At 38.7% G+C, this 15,582-nt stretch overlaps 2 protein-coding genes across 7 annotated transcripts in view; one reads left to right on the top strand and one right to left on the bottom strand.

The window, feature by feature from the left end:
* LAMA1 (laminin subunit alpha 1) overlaps nt 1-8,449 on the top strand; it is a 101,121-nt gene extending 92,672 nt beyond the window's left edge. For 2 of the 3 annotated variants that reach the window (XM_048938525.1, XM_048938526.1), the window contains exons 59-63: nt 1,700-1,858; nt 2,853-3,006; nt 3,582-3,715; nt 4,798-5,020; nt 7,897-8,447. In XM_048938525.1, coding sequence (XP_048794482.1) covers nt 1,700-1,858; nt 2,853-3,006; nt 3,582-3,715; nt 4,798-5,020; nt 7,897-8,057 — 831 coding nt within the window. In that variant the 3' untranslated portion in view covers nt 8,058-8,447. Of the gene's footprint in view, nt 1-1,699; nt 1,859-2,852; nt 3,007-3,581; nt 3,716-4,797; nt 5,021-7,896 lie in introns of all 3 variants that reach the window. The other variant, XM_048938524.1, reaches the window with a different exon arrangement.
* A 165-nt stretch (nt 8,450-8,614) lies between these two features.
* Nucleotides 8,615-15,582, bottom strand: part of ARHGAP28 (Rho GTPase activating protein 28) — a 76,049-nt gene continuing 69,081 nt past the window's right edge. For 3 of the 4 annotated variants that reach the window (XM_048938528.1, XM_048938527.1, XM_048938530.1), the window contains one exon: nt 8,615-13,518. In XM_048938528.1, coding sequence (XP_048794485.1) covers nt 13,427-13,518 — 92 coding nt within the window. In that variant the 3' untranslated portion in view covers nt 8,615-13,426. The other variant, XM_048938529.1, reaches the window with a different exon arrangement.

The raw sequence follows: 15,582 nt of genomic DNA, 5'->3' as shown, positions 1-15,582 counted from the left end.
GTAAAATAGTTCACCCACTGTGATAATAATGCATAATAGTCATCTTCACTGGAGAAGAAATTGAGAGGTCTAAAAGTTGTGATCTTTTTCACATACAGCTTTCCATGCGCTATGCTACCAAAGACTTGCAACTGAGTGTGGCTGTAGAGTTTCTCCTTTCTCCCACTTACCACTTAATGCTTGAGTGCTAACAGTGCTAATGCTAACAGGGTATTGCCCTGGATTGCGCAAAAAGAGAAAGGTAAATATTTTGAATCAGTGGAGGCTGGAGGGGGAGAGTGTTTGGCATAAGGCAAGTTCTGGGAGGAATTACGGCTGTAGATTTCAAATAGCATGTAGCATGCAGGCTCTTCTGTACAGAGGCTCTGTGTGAGACTCCATCAGTCCCGTTCCTCTGAGCAACTCAGTGACTGTTGGCTCTGGCTTTCTTTGCAAGAAACATCTGTGATGTCTGCTTAAGTTTTAAAAGCAGCTCACCACATTAGTTATCTTTTGGGCAGGTGAGGCTGACAGCATTCATCCTGCTAAGCTTCCCTTCACTTGTTCATATGTTAAGCCTTACCTCCAGGAAGTGGCTTCTGTGGGAGAAGGTGATTGATGACTAAGAGCTGCCACTTTTCCTCGGCGGCTGGGGAATCAGCAGAGTTATTTTTGGTTTTCATATATAACAAGTAGAATAATAAACAACAAGAGCTACCAGAGAAAGCAAACGTGAATCTCTGTTAGAGAGTGATAACAACAATAAACTCTGCTGCCTACTCTGAAGGGAAGAACACTTCAGGATTTAAAGCTGTGTGTTTAAAATTAAGTATAGCTACATAAAAACTCATACTCACACTATCAACTTTATAAGAGATGAAAACATTCTGTATGAAAGCTGATCTTTCTTTACGACAAATGGCAAAAAAAAAAAAAAGAACTTTAAACCCTTTTTCTGAAATCAAGGCTGAGTCACACCTCTTCACAGCTGAGGATGATTACTGTACCATCAGTTGAAACGAGCATGCTTTCCTGCCAAAAGAAACACCTTTCTTTCCTCTTATGCTCGTATTGCTCTACTGTACTTCTTTATCCCCTTACCAATCCAAATGTTTATGAAATCTCATGTGGAACCTGATTAGGATTCTGAGTGTGGCTGCAAGTAACTGGAGAAGAATAAATAGTTAGCTGACTTGAGATCAGTTATTATCTCAGCTGCAAGTGAATAATCATTTTCATGCAGAGAAGGCTCAGGACTACGAATGAACAAGGTAGATCTGGAAAGATTTTGGTCATAACAAACTCAGCACTACCCATCATGAAACTGTACTGTAGGAGCGTGTACTCCAGAGAGCTGAGATGGCTCTGCTGGTGGGCAGCAAGTGTTGCAGGCAAGCACAGATCTCTACTTTTCCAACTCAGTAACTTACTCACATCCTAAAGCAGTAAGCTAGTGATTTAAATAGTAGTTGTTAAAACATCAAAAAAAACTGGGATAGGGCAAAACATAATCATTATATGCCCCTGGGGAAGCAGGAAAGCAGTTTAGGCTGCTCACTTGCATTCTGAAATGGCCTCAGCCTCTGTGAGTTTCGTGGGATTGACTTAGTATTACAGTGCATGCAAGCAATCTAACCTTTAATAATCGTATTTCTTCCTTCACAAATGATGACTAGGTAACTGACTCTGCTTATGTTTGCACCCTCTCATTTTTTTCCAGATAAGGACAGAATATGTTAAAAGAAAAGGTATCATCATTGTGGACGGACAGGAATTGGTATCAGTCAGTGCCCTGGGAGATGGCAGCACTTTGGATGTGGAGGGCAAGCTGTATGTGGGAGGACTCCCCTTAGACTATGTGGCGAAGAATCTTGGAAATGTAAGGTCTGGGGAGGGGTGAGGAGGGTTACTGTCTGACAGTATGAAATATTAGAATGGGTATATATTACATCAAACACATCTGGTTCAGTATCCTGTCTCTGACAGGGGCAAAAAAGCAACAAAGAAAGAAACAACAAAGAGCATAATGACACTTCACTAAATAAATCTTTCTGGCTTTCTATGGTATAGTGATTTTAGCTAGAGCTGGAACTTTGTGTTTTATTAATAGCCCTTAATGGCTTTTCTTTTTTTCTATCAACCTCTTTGTTGAAAACAGATAAACAGTATAAATTCTCATGCTCAGTAGAAGAGAAAAATATGACTTAAAACCTCAGAAATTTTATAACCTAAATCCTGTTGGATTCACATAGGAATTCAATGCCTTAAATATCTCCAAAAGGCTGCCTTTAGCTGTTTGAGATTAAAGCATATTTTTAAGCATGCTTTTAGAAGGCGTTTTTTGTCACCTTCCTCCTTGTGCTATCCATTATTCTAGGGAGGATTCTGGTGTTGATAGCTGTGTGTTTCTCAATTCTGATTATGCTTTCTTCACCCTTGCTTTTTAATTGCATAGTAGGGATAATTTTGAATATGTAATTACTAAAAAGGATAGTGAGAAATTTTAATTAATCTTATTGCTGGATGGAACTCTGTTGATCCATACTTGGAAAGAGCCTTAGAAAGTCATGATTTACATATGAATTTGCTAAAATGTATTTGAAGTGTCTAAGTGTTGGGTATATCCCTTCTCAAATTCAAGAAAATGCAATTGTTTCTGTACATTATGGAGAGCATATACTATGTTCCTTCGTAAGATACTGTGTGCATTTTCAACCTTATAAAAGTAAATGTAATAAATAAAAATGTAATTATGTAAATATTTTAGATACGTCCGTGTTTCGTTGTTAATTTACAGTAAGCTCAGGTGAATCAGTAAAGACCATAGCAGCAGTTTTTATTATGCATTAATTCCTGCATTTTGGTATGGCTAGGTGACTCACAGCATTCCTGCCTGCATTGGCAGTATGACGATTAACAGCAAGCAACTGGATAAGGAGAGCCCTGTCTCCATCTTTGCTGTGAATAAATGCTATGCAACAGTGCAGGATGGCACATTCTTTGATGGAAGTGGTTTTGCTGCTCTTGGTAAGTGTCATTAGATGGAAGCAGTATCTTAGTGAATTAGTGTCAGTGAAAACGTTTAGTCCTTGTTGGAGGTATACATAGTTAACATGCCCTGTGTATGTATTTCAGAGTCCTTTCAATCCATGTGCCCCAAAGTGGCCATTTTTGCATATGTTCAAAGAGCTGATGACTCTGGGGAAAGAAAGAGACCTCTTTGCAGCTGATGCTCATGTCGTGTTCATAGAATTAGGCTGAGTTCTGTTAAAGTGTATGGAGACAAAAGATGCAGTAATTGTAAAGTAACATGAAGGGCTACATTCATTTAAACTCTTGACTCTTTCTCCAGCAAATGAGATAAAATGCTTTAAATCTAAATGAAAGTAATGAAACATATTTGGGAATGTTAATTTTCCAGTGTAAAATGTGAATTTTGATTTTGGATAATTTACTTTGGAAAAACTTTAAAGAGTTTCTGCAAAACCCTTTTCCAGCAAAGTAATTAGTGTGCCTTTTAGATCTTTTAATGACCACATACGAATGCTTCTTTGAATTGTGAGTTAGAGTTTCTTCATTAGGAGCTTATAACTTCTTTTCAGTCAGAGAAGGTTACAAAGTCCGGACTGATGTGAACATCACGCTTGAGTTTCGTACTACAGCCATGCATGGAGTTCTCCTTGGAATCAGCAGCGCTAAAGTTGATGCCATTGGATTGGAGATTGTAAATGGCAAGGTAGGCTGCCCTGTGATGGCATACTTATTTCACAAGGCTTGTTAAAGGTGGAAGGATTGAATGGTTGGGTACCACTAAAGAGTCATCACTGAAATGGAGGTGATGGAGGCAAAATGTAACCAAATCCCTGTAGAACTAGTATGGGACAGACTGTAAGTATCAAAGCTTGTCATCATAGTATGATAGAATGCGGGTTTAGCAGAACTCACTGGAAATTTCTGCCTTTGTAATTGTTGTAATTCATGTTAGTGTGAAGCCACTGTGACCTCCTATACCAGGTATCTTGTATGTTAGACTGAATATATTCCTTTCTTGATGTGTAATGCTTTTTCTGCCATAGAGCTGAACTTGCCCTTGTTAAGCATATTGTCTCATGTACAAAACACCCTACTTTGTAGTCTCTTCTCCAATATTCATGAGCAGTATCCTGGACAATTAACTCTCTCTCTGTAAATCCATTCATTATGCTCCATAAGCATTTTAACAATCAATACATAGTGCACCACTCATTTCCTGCAGGAAAAAAAAATATATTTGATTGCTCTTAAGTATTTGCTTTCCTCAGAAAAAGCTCATTTTTTATTCAACACTTCCTAGTTAGAGATGGTGTTAAATATGGCTATCTCTATAGAAGATTTTCTGTTCATATTTACATATTAATCCTTATCACAGAATTGTAGAAATGGCTACTGCTTTGAAAAATAAAGGGATGAAATAAACACACCTATTGATAGTAGTAATTGCTTATGGTTCATTCCCTTCAGATAGATACAGCAGATCTTCTTTCAAAACTTATGTCTCTGTTTCTATGAGAAAATTACATTATTGTATTTGTTGGAAACATTGAAATCCTATGTGCACAAACCTAGCCACAGATCATTGCATGGACGGATCTAAGTCTTTTAGATTTTAAATATAATTCAATTAAGGACTCACACTCTATCAAAGTAAACATTAGCTATGCGTAATTAGCAAACATTTATAAAATGGAAATATCTGCACCATGATTGTGCTTTCATCTAGATAAATTAGTTCATCTATTCTTACTTCATATCTTTATTGTCATCTGGCTGTTTATGCAGGTTTTATTCCATGTCAACAATGGAGCTGGCAGAATAACAGCTATGTATGAACCAGGAGTTGCAAACAGTTTATGTGATGGAAAATGGCACAAGCTTCAAGCAAACACAAGCAAATATCGTATCTCACTGATAATTGATGGGAATTTGGTTCAAACTGATAATCCCCACATTCAGTCAACATCTGCAGATACAAACAATCCCATTTATGTTGGAGGTTATCCTGGTAGGTACAATAATATTTCTTTTTTCTTTTCTCCTTTCTGTGTACTTTCTTTCTTTCCTAAGAATCATCCCTCTTTCCTCCATATTATGAGTTCATGACTGAGTGATAGATCTTAGTTACCATTTTCCATGTTTTTACTGAGACCACAACACATTAATGGTTGCATTCTATCATGATGTAGGAGTTCATTCAGCTGTTGAATGGGTTGCAGAGATGAGCTGAAGGCTTTCACTTTCCTACACTAACCTGCTCCTTAATTTCTGAGAAGGACTGCTTCTGTGCTTCCATATGATTTGTCTTTCATAGTATCCCTGAGGGTTCACAACATCCCTACCTGTATATGTTCAGGTGCAATTCATTTTTCCCTTTGCATTCATAGAATCATAGAATGGCTTATGTTGGAAGGGACCTCAGAGATCATCTAGTTCCAGCCTCCCTGCTACCCTCTAGATCAGGCTGCCCAGGGCTCCATCCAACCTGGCCTTAAATGCCTTGCAACCTGATCCAGTGCCTCACCACTCTCTGAATAAAAAATTTCTTCTTAACCTCTAAGCAGAAAGTTTAAAGATGTTTCCCCCTTGTTCTACCAGTATCAGACTGTAAAAAGTTGATCTCCCTCCTTCTTGTAAGTCTCCTCAGGTACTGGAAGATCACAGTGAAGTCTCCCCAAAGCCTTCTCTTCTCCAAGCTAAACAAGCCCAACTCCCTCAACCTTTCTTCACAGTAGAGGTACACCAGCCCTCTGATCATCTTTGTAGCTTTCCTCTGGACCCACTCCAGCAGCTCCACATCCTTTCTGTGGTCCCCAGCTTAGACACAGTACTCCGGATGAAGCCTCACAAGGGCAGAGCAGAGAGGGTCAATCCCCTCCCTCTCCCTGCTGGCCACCACTCTTTTGATGCAGCTCAGGATGCAGTTGGCCTTGCAGCTTTTTGTTGGCTCATACCCAGCTTTTTGTGTATCAGGATTCTCCAAGTCCTTTTCTCAGTGAGTTTCTTCTCCTACTGTGTATTCATACCTCATATTTGGACTTGCTAAACCTCATTAGGTTCTCATGTGCCTTCTTTTTGAGCATGTCTAGGTCCAGCTGGATGGTGTCTCTCCATTCTATTTTGTCAACTGCACCACTTAGCATGGTGTCATCAGCAAACTTGCTAAAAGTATGCTCAATCCCACTGTCTATGTCATCAATAAAGATGCTGAAGAGCACTGGTCCCATGATGGGCCCCAGGGGCAGATCTGCACCTGAACATAAAGCTCTTGACAACAAACCTCTGGCTATGATCATAAAACCAGTTATTTATCCATCTAGTAGCACAGCCTTCAAATCTACATCTCTCCAATTTAGAAATAAGAATGTGGTGCTGGACCATGTCAAAGATCTTGCACATATTCAGGCAGGTAACCAGTTGCCCTTCCTAGGTCTACAGATGTCATCACTCCACTGTAGAAGGTCTCCAGACTGTTCAGACATGATCTGCCCTTGATGAAGCCATGCTGACTGCCTTGGATCACCTCCCCATCTTGTGTATTCCTTGACATCTCTTCCAAGAGGACCTGTTCCATGAAGTTCCTAGGCATGGAATAGGCTCATTGGCCTGTAGTTCTCCGTGTCTGTTTCTCCCTTTCTTGAATATGGGAGTGATGTTTTCCATTCATCTTAGAAAATTTTCAGCAATAATACTTTTCCCTAACTACAATTTTCTGCTTTATTTTTGCTAATTTTTCATGTCAGGGCTATGCTGGCAGAGGTCACATCGCAGCAGAGGCACATACATCCCCCTTGCATGTTTTCTTCTAGTTAACTATTTAAGTATCATACAATGATGGTAATAGAAAAAAATAGTGACACAGAAATTATATAACTGGAATACTTTTAAATTTTATAATTCATTTGCCAGTAATTTGAGCTAAAACAATTTATTTATTAGGGCAGCTAAATTTGCATCATCATGAGCTTAATCTTTCTGTACTCACACACAAATGTATTTATTTATAGCCTTTTAAGAATTGCATCACTGAGTAGGCTTTGTATGGTTTTGAATATCCTGTACCTTTAAACATATCATCACATACCCTCGTAAATTTGTCTTTGAAACAGCTGTTACCATTTTTTTCGATTTGGATATTTCCATTTATGTGAAAAGAAAGAGATGAAGTCTGAAGGGTGAACTCACTTTTAAATGTTTGGAAAGCTTCAGGGACAATAGCTTAAAATGGTACAGAGCCTTCTGTTGGACAAGGTTTATGAAAAATGAATTAATGCTAATTAAGTGGAACTTGATTAGCGTAGGTCTTGCTTGAATACCAAAGTAGTCCTATCAGCATTTTGTGAACCTTTTTGTAAAATAGGGTAACATGATGATAATTATTCTTTCAGTACTTCATCCCAAAAGAATAAAGTTCACTGAGAAGAGAGAAATTCTTTAGTTATGTGCTGCAGGAGTGTAGAGTGAAATGTTTCACAGGTTGTATAATAAAGAGTTGGACTCTATACCGATCTCATGTTTGATTTGCCAGGAGAGTCATGGCTATGTATAACTCAGCTATTGCTGATGGCTTCAATTTTTACTTGAAAAGCATCTATGTAAAATGGCTTTCCCCTCTCTTTTCCCTGCTCATTTTCCATTTTCCCTTGAGGCAAAATAGTCCTGCGAACTCTGCGTAAGTTATGCCAGTGTATGGCTCGTGCTTGAACCAGTACCCATCCATGGCAGGATACCCTAGATCATTCAAATGTGATTAGAACTTGGAGCTCAGCTGTTATTATTTTTCTATCTCATTTGAGAGGGGAAGCAATTAGATAATAACCTGGATCTTTGTGTTGTTTCAGTTCTCTGGAAGTAGATTCTACATAGTTCATGTTTGTTTTTCAGGTGATGTGAAACAGAACTGTCTCACAAGCAAGACCTCATTCCATGGCTGTCTGAGGAACCTCATGCTAACCAAGGGCCAACAGGCTGACTTGTTTGACTTCAGCAGAGCTTTTGACCTGCGTGGAGTCTTTCCTCATTCCTGCCCCGGAGCTCAGAAATGAACTGAACAAGGCCTGTCAGGGTTTTTTTTTGTTTATCAGTTGTTTATCATTCTCATTTCATAATGGAAAGAATTCCCCCCCCCCCCCTTTTTTTTTTTTTTTTTTTTTTTTTTTGTGAGAGTCTGCATCTCTTTGATCTTCTGATTGTTTTTCAACTCAGGTCATCTTTTTTTTTAGTCAGAAACTCTATGTCTGTATTGAACTAGAATTTTTCGAAATAACAAATACCTCTACTACAATATTTAGTGACATTAATTGGATATTTCTCTTTTGGGAATTTTTATTAATCGGTGTTTACAATATGTGTTCTCTTGATTACTTGTCAGTATTTCATTTTATTGTGTGTTGGTCATTTTATAAACAGGTAATAATGTTGAGCCACATGATAAAACTGCAATAAACTGCATTATTTCATATAAATTCAGCTGTCCATATATTTTATTTAGAAGAAAAAGAGTCATAAGATTGTGAAGTAAAAAGTACAAGTGGATTGAGTCCAGCAGAGGGAGCAGGAGACAAAGGATAATTTTGAAGGTATCAGATTCAGAGTCCAGTGAAGAGAATTTTCTTATTTATAATTTCTGTAGTAGCTCTGATCCCTTTTCCTTCTGCTCCAGTCCTCCTGCCCTCAGTAGCTGCGTTGTTGAGGTGGAATATATTCCTGTTTATGCTTTCATTTGAGTGGCATTTCTATAGCACGGAGAATGTGAAATAATGTGTTGGTGAAAAAACTGATGGGGTCTGGTTTGGCAACAACTGTGTATTTTGGCAATGAGAACTAACACATATTCTGGGAAAACAGTATTTCTTACAAGGCAGAGGGAAACATCTTTGATTCCCTGTGATTCCTATTTTGCAGGCCAGCAAGCAGGTCTGAATTTTCCTGTTGTGTCTGCCTCTATTTCAAACATGAGGCTTCCAGAAGTTGTGCTTGAGCCAGTTTTGGGGGATACACACTTAGCCTGACTCAAGTAACAACATCTTTTCATTGACTGACTGGACCACTGAGTGGCGCTGGAACATGTCTGGTATTTGAGGATGGATCTGTAATAAGTATAATTCCTTATGTGTCACTTCCCTCTCCATTTTTGTTTTTGAACCAGCAGGATTTTTGCTCACAACTTGAAGCTTTTAGTAAGCATTTTTACAATTCCTTCTCTAGTGAATTTTGATCTACTTATATCATAGTCATTTAAAAAAATACTGGTTCAAATAAACCTGAGTTATCAATGATTTCAGTGAGGCAGAATTCCCAGCAGTGTCATCTTGTTCCCTGCTTTTGCATAGACAAAAGAAGGAGCCCCTGGTACGAAGAAGTGCGCTGCTTAAGCAGCTATGGGTGTAGTGTTCAGGCACTGTAACAACACCATTGCCCTCGGGACAGATTTTCCTGCCATTTTTGCAATCTCTGTTGCTTGCTTCTGTCAAAAAATCATGTGTTTTAACTTCAAAGAGATTTTTTTGTTGGTACTGTTTTTATTTTTGACATGAATACAAATACAATGGACACATTCTGCTGTACAAGTACACTAATATGTAGGCTTACATCAACAAAACATGTAACATTATAAAAAGGACTGTAAGGAAAACGTACATGCAGACATTTTGCTTTGCTTAGTGGCATTGTATTGTTTTCCAGAGGAGACAGACATTAATGGAAAGCCACTGAAAAATAAAAACTGAAACACTGCTTGTGTTTGCTGCCTGTTAACCCCAATATGTGATCTAACAAGGTTCACATTACAAGCACTCATCGAGGCAGCATGGTTTAGATATTTTTGTCCATACCTTCAAATATTCTTTTTAATAGAGGTTATTTCCAACTCTTGCCCCCTATAGCAAGAAACATTTTATCTATGTAAAAGACTAATACAGAGGTATAATTAATACTAGAAAGCTTTGGAATATTAAACCATTAAGCCAAAATATTGTTCCTGGAAAATGGAAAGTGAGGTAGTTTTTATTAGATGCAGATGCAAACACATTTGCACACGTGAACCTAGCTGCATGAACAGGTGAGAGCATTTCAGTTTGCTTTCAATACGTATTTCTTGCAGTACTCTGTATGTGTGGACAGATGAAATGCTGTCTTTCTAGAACCATGGAATACATAAAGTGGAGTATATAGATGTTTGAGGCATCTTTGGAATTTGTTGAATAAGTTTCTTCCTCCTTGCTGCCACATTCTGATTAATAGCTTTCACATACGTTGCTTTTTTTAGGTGACAATATTATCACATCTTTGTTTTTAATTTAACTACTGCTAGGAGGAGCAAAATTTCAGGCTTCCCTGTCAACATCTTGAAATCTAAGGCCAAAAGTTGAAACTTCACATTTAAAAATACTGGTGAGATTGTTTGCTTTGCTGCATATTAATTCGAGTTAGCGTACCACACCAACATGACACAACTTAATGTTTAACAATATTAACCACAGTACACATGGATCATTAGGTTCATTCGTATCAAACAAGAATTGTGCCATTCTGTTTCAGGGACTGCAGGTGTTTGGCCATGCTGTAGTACTTGGGGTACTGCTTGGAGAGTCGAGGTTATCTGCTAATGTGCATATCTTAGGAAGTTACAGGCAACCTTAGTGTAAAACAAGGGTTCATGGAATGTATTTTATTTCATTCCCTCAGATTTATCTTTCCTAAGTTGCAAAGTGGTAAAAGGTGAAAGTTCTCTAATAACCCCTTGTATTCAGTGCAGAGAACAATGATATTTAAGATACATTTTGATGAAGACCTCATTTCAGGGTCTAGAATGCACAGGTACTCTCCTTTTTCTTCCCGTGTACAGAACTAAGAACATGGGCTGAATGGGAAGATGCTGAAAGTCAATGTGTTTGTCTGAAGATGGTACTATAGAAAGAGTTGCCTTGTTTGCCATTACAAATTCTTTACCTAATGTTCAGACTTTCCATATAGTCATCAAAGCTTTTTTTGTTGGTTATAAATACAATGATGCTTAGCATTTATGTTATGCTCTTTGTTTTCAAAGTACTTTCCATATAAAATCCGTTTGCTGCGTTTGTCGTTCCTATACGAGTATTTATAATTCCTGCTCTGCTAGTGAAGCTGTTTGGCTGTGTCTGAGAGCAGAATTTGACTCCAACTAATTCTCATGTTACCTTTATAAGGAAAAGTACTCATCCTGTAGTAAAGCTAAAAAAAGGAGGGCAGCACAGCAGAAAGGATTGTCCGTCATCGCAGAGGGAACTAACTGGAATCAGGAAAAAAGCACATGACAAAACATTAATTTCTAGGCCTATGAGCAAACCACGGTTCTACTCTCTCTCTCATATACTTAAAATAAATAGTTGTCAAAATAAGTAGTGCATTTTATAACAAAACTGTCCTAGACTTAGCCTGGCTGCAACTATGCACCCATTAGTGTTATGAAAAAGAAAAAGAAAATGACGGGAAGTTAAAAATTATACATATTTTAAAGTAAACAAAAAACCCAACAACACTTCTAAATTTCATATTTTATCTAAAGAAGGAAAAACAGAAAGGCAGGATTTGCCCTTTGTAGATGTTGTTGCTGGTAAGAGTGCAGATTAGATGTTGATTTCTTTGACTGAACACTAAGAAAATTAATCACTGCAGATCCCAATGTGCTTTGAACCAGAAATATTTTCTCAAATGTGAAAATCGTCGTCATCATACAGTGTCAGCAGCTCGTCACAACCTCCAGGGTTTCTCTATGACACAGTACTCTATGTTCACCTAGAAGACTTGGTTCAGAAGGCTTTTACATTGCTAGTTGGTACCTAAAGCATCAGCTTCAGCCTCATCTGTATGTCCAGATTGTGAACATTACTAGCTGAGCACAGTGGGTGAATTCACTGTGCAACACATCTGTGTGATGATGGTAACACTGAAGTGCATTTGAAGGTGTTCCCATTCTTTTGGTAAGACAGAGATGAAAAATTATTTGCTGTTTTACAGAGACCTGTGTGTTTCATATTCAACAAACTTACTTTATTTACATGAAGTATAGCCCAGAACCAGATGGTTGGGTGAAGAACGGTGCTCACCCTAGTGACTGGCTGCCAACTAGGCATTCTTATATTTGCTACTCTATACTGTCAATGCAGTTAGAACCCACTGTTCTCTTGTCACTCTACAAGTTTTCATGAACTGCACGCAACCAGCAAAAGTAGCTGCAGTTTACTATGTATTTGTAGAAACCCTAAAACAACTGGGCCTGGTTTGACTGTGGCCTAAAGGCCCCCATTGTGAAAAATTAAAATAAAACTATTAAACTCCTGCGCTCATTGGAAGCTTTTTCTCTGTGCTGTGTCATGCAAGATCTGGATGAAGATCTTTTTTCTCAATGCAGCTGAATAGTATAAAAATTGCTTACATATTGAAGCTAAAATATAAGAAAAATAATTAGGTTACAAATTAAGAAACTATAACATTTAATGAAAAAGATGATGTCCTAAGTGGCACCATTAACACATAACTCATAGTGTGGCATTACACAGACTTAAATCTGAGTATATAAGGTAAAAGATGGAGCCAGAAAATATGCCTTCTCACCTACCATTCATCTCCTGAAGCTTGCATGTAAGACAGGGGAAGGACGGAGAAAATGGTTTGTGGTGCTACAAATGCACACAGTAACAAGATCCAGACACATGGTTCCAGAAGACTGATAATGATATATACAGTGGTGCATACATAAAGCGGTATACAGCTGTCTACACAGTAGTTCTTTCCCTTGCTTCCCTTGCTTCCCTCCCTCCCCCAGCACCAGGTACTGATGAGGAGTGATTGAGAGATATAAATACTGCAGTAACGCACTCTGCACTGGTTGACTTTCAGCAGAAATGTTTGATATTGTCACGTGGCTCCTTCTTGGCACTGCTGCAGGTTGAGATCCTCTGTTTTGCGCTTGACAGATACTTCTCCTTGAATGTCTTTGTGATGCCTCTGTGTACATTGTGGTCGGTAGTGTTTCATGCATCCATGGATGCCACTGGATTATTTCCTCCCGCAGAATCCATACTCCAATGCCAGGTCAGGAAACAAAGAACTCCATATGCGATGGGTTATTTTCTGTGCCTCCGTACCTTGGTCTGTCCTCCTCAACTCCTGGGCCAACTCTAGCACAAGCACAATCCATAGGAAAGCATAACTGATGTGCAGCATTCGAATGGTCCAGAAATTGGAGTGATCATTTTTAATATCAAAAGTAGTACATGATGAACATCTGTAGGACAGTATGATAGAAAGGAATGATATCCTGTAGGTAGCTACCGTTTTGTTTTCATCACTGACAAGAGGCGAGAGCTTCTTCAAATGACAGGCATCACAGCTGTCCATTTGGCCTTTGTCCAGTATGCTGCAGCCTTGTGCTTCAGCTTGCTTTTGGTTTTATCACCCATTCTGCCTGAGGATTCGCACGGTAAACATCTAAAATGTATGCATCTGGATCCAAACAATGCTGACCTGAAACAAAAATTGAAAGCCACAAATCATATCATGTTTTGAGTGCACTTGGTGAATAGGATAGAGCTATGTTAAAATATCCTTGAGTGCACCTCCACTGTGCAAAAAGTGCATTTAGAGTACCCAGCTAGTGTCTTGCCTGGCTACAGAGAGCAGCCTAGGTAAATGTGCCAGTGATTTTACTTGATGTGATTCATAATTCACTTCCACTTCCAGGCAGGATGCTTTGCATTACTGAGTTCTGGATGTGGCATTTAGTCAAATGTTAAACAAATTATTACAGTTTCTCTATAACCATTAACAACACTGTTAATGCTACTGGGCTCGAATTAGAACTCTGACTTAGCTTCTGCCCTGTTTTTAGATGCTCAAAATGTTCTGCAAACTGTGTTCTTAGCCACACAGGAACTTGCAAGATAAATGCAGACTATAACAAAGTTTCAAAGTCTGGAAGATTGAGGGTTTCAGCAGGTGGAAAATCATAGGAAAACAGGAATTGTCTTTGCTGTGTTTCCCACAATTTGCTTATCACATAGAAAGAAGCATTTGGTGCTTGTTAATTGGATAATAAGGGAATAAAAACTTGAGTTAAGTTGATTTGTTGGATTATATTGGATTTATGCTGGGTGATGCAGCCATTTAACTGGTGAGGTTATGCTGCTGTGACACAAAGGATTATAGTAAAATTTTTGTCCAGTTACTTAAAATGTCATTAGGGTCCTAATGATTTATAAAGTAAAACTTCATAAAGGAGTTAATTCATCATCAGTTTTATAAGGTATCTTGGAACATCTAGGATTATAAAAATCATTTTAAACTGGCATATAAATTAAATGTTCAGATTTCTTTTTCTGCAAGAGCATCTTAGGAATACTTGAGGTTGCTTCAAAAGGTCTTATGATCCTCTTCTGCATTAACATCTCTTGGCCATCCTGTTTAGTGAGCCAAAACAAATCAATAACCAGGTGAACCACTGGATGAGCATATCTTCAATAATAAAGACTTTGGTTCTTGACTGCTTTTGAATAAGTCTGTAGCATACATTCTGTAATAATTTTACAGAGATTATTTAGAAATGACAGGTTGTAGATTGGGCACATAGGAACCTTATGAGGTTCAACAAAGGCAAAATCAGTGTTCTATACCTGGAGAGGAGTAACTGCATGCATCAGTTCAGACTGGAGGCTGACTTAAAACGGAAAGGAAAGGAGCTCTGCAGAAAAGGAACTGGGTGTGCTGGTGAATGACGGGTTGGCCGTGAGCCAGCAGTGTGCCTTTGTGGCCAAGAACAGCAATGGTATCCTGGGGTGTTAAGAGTGTGGCCAACAGGTCAAGGGTGGTGATCCTCCCTCTTTGCTCTGCCCTGCTGAGGCCACATCTGGAGTACTGTGTCCAGTTCTGGGCTGTTCAGTTCAAGAAGGACAAGATAATTTCAAGCTAGCAAAGGGTCACAGAGATGATTTAGGGGGCTGGAGCATCTCCTTCTGAGAAAAGGCTGAGACACCTGGGACTGTTCTGTCCAGAAAAGAGTAAGCTGAGGAGGGATTTTATCAGTGCTTATAAATGCCTAAAGGGATATATTCAGCGGATGGAGCCAGGTTTTTTTACTGTGATGCTCAGTGACAGACCAAAGGGAAACGGGCACAAACTGGAACACAGGAAGTTCCATTTGAACATGAGGAAAAACTACTGTGAGAATGACAGAGCACTGGAATAACGGCCCAGAGAGGTTGTGGAATCTCTCTCCCTGGAAGTATTCAAGATCTGCCTGGCCATTTTCCTGTACAGCCTGCTGTAGGGGACTGCTTTAGTATGGGCTTGGCTCAGTGATTTCCAGAGGTCCTTCCAACCACTGCAATTCCATGGTTCTGTGATTCTGGGAACCTAGAAGAACTGAGCTTCATCAAACAGCTGATTAAAGACTGAGAGAATCCAGAATTTCAGTATGAAAAGACAAAGGGGAGGGTCAGGACTGTTCAATATAAAAATAAAATTTTTTTTTCATTTTTTAGGCCAGGAACCTATGTGGCAAGTCACTGTTGTTATTACAGAAATGTCACTGCA

This window comes from Lagopus muta, chromosome 3, assembly GCF_023343835.1.
Source record: "Lagopus muta isolate bLagMut1 chromosome 3, bLagMut1 primary, whole genome shotgun sequence".
Taxonomy (NCBI): domain Eukaryota; kingdom Metazoa; phylum Chordata; class Aves; order Galliformes; family Phasianidae; genus Lagopus; species Lagopus muta.
Note: the sequence above shows the minus strand (reverse complement) of the source record. Positions and strands in the feature narration are given on the sequence as shown.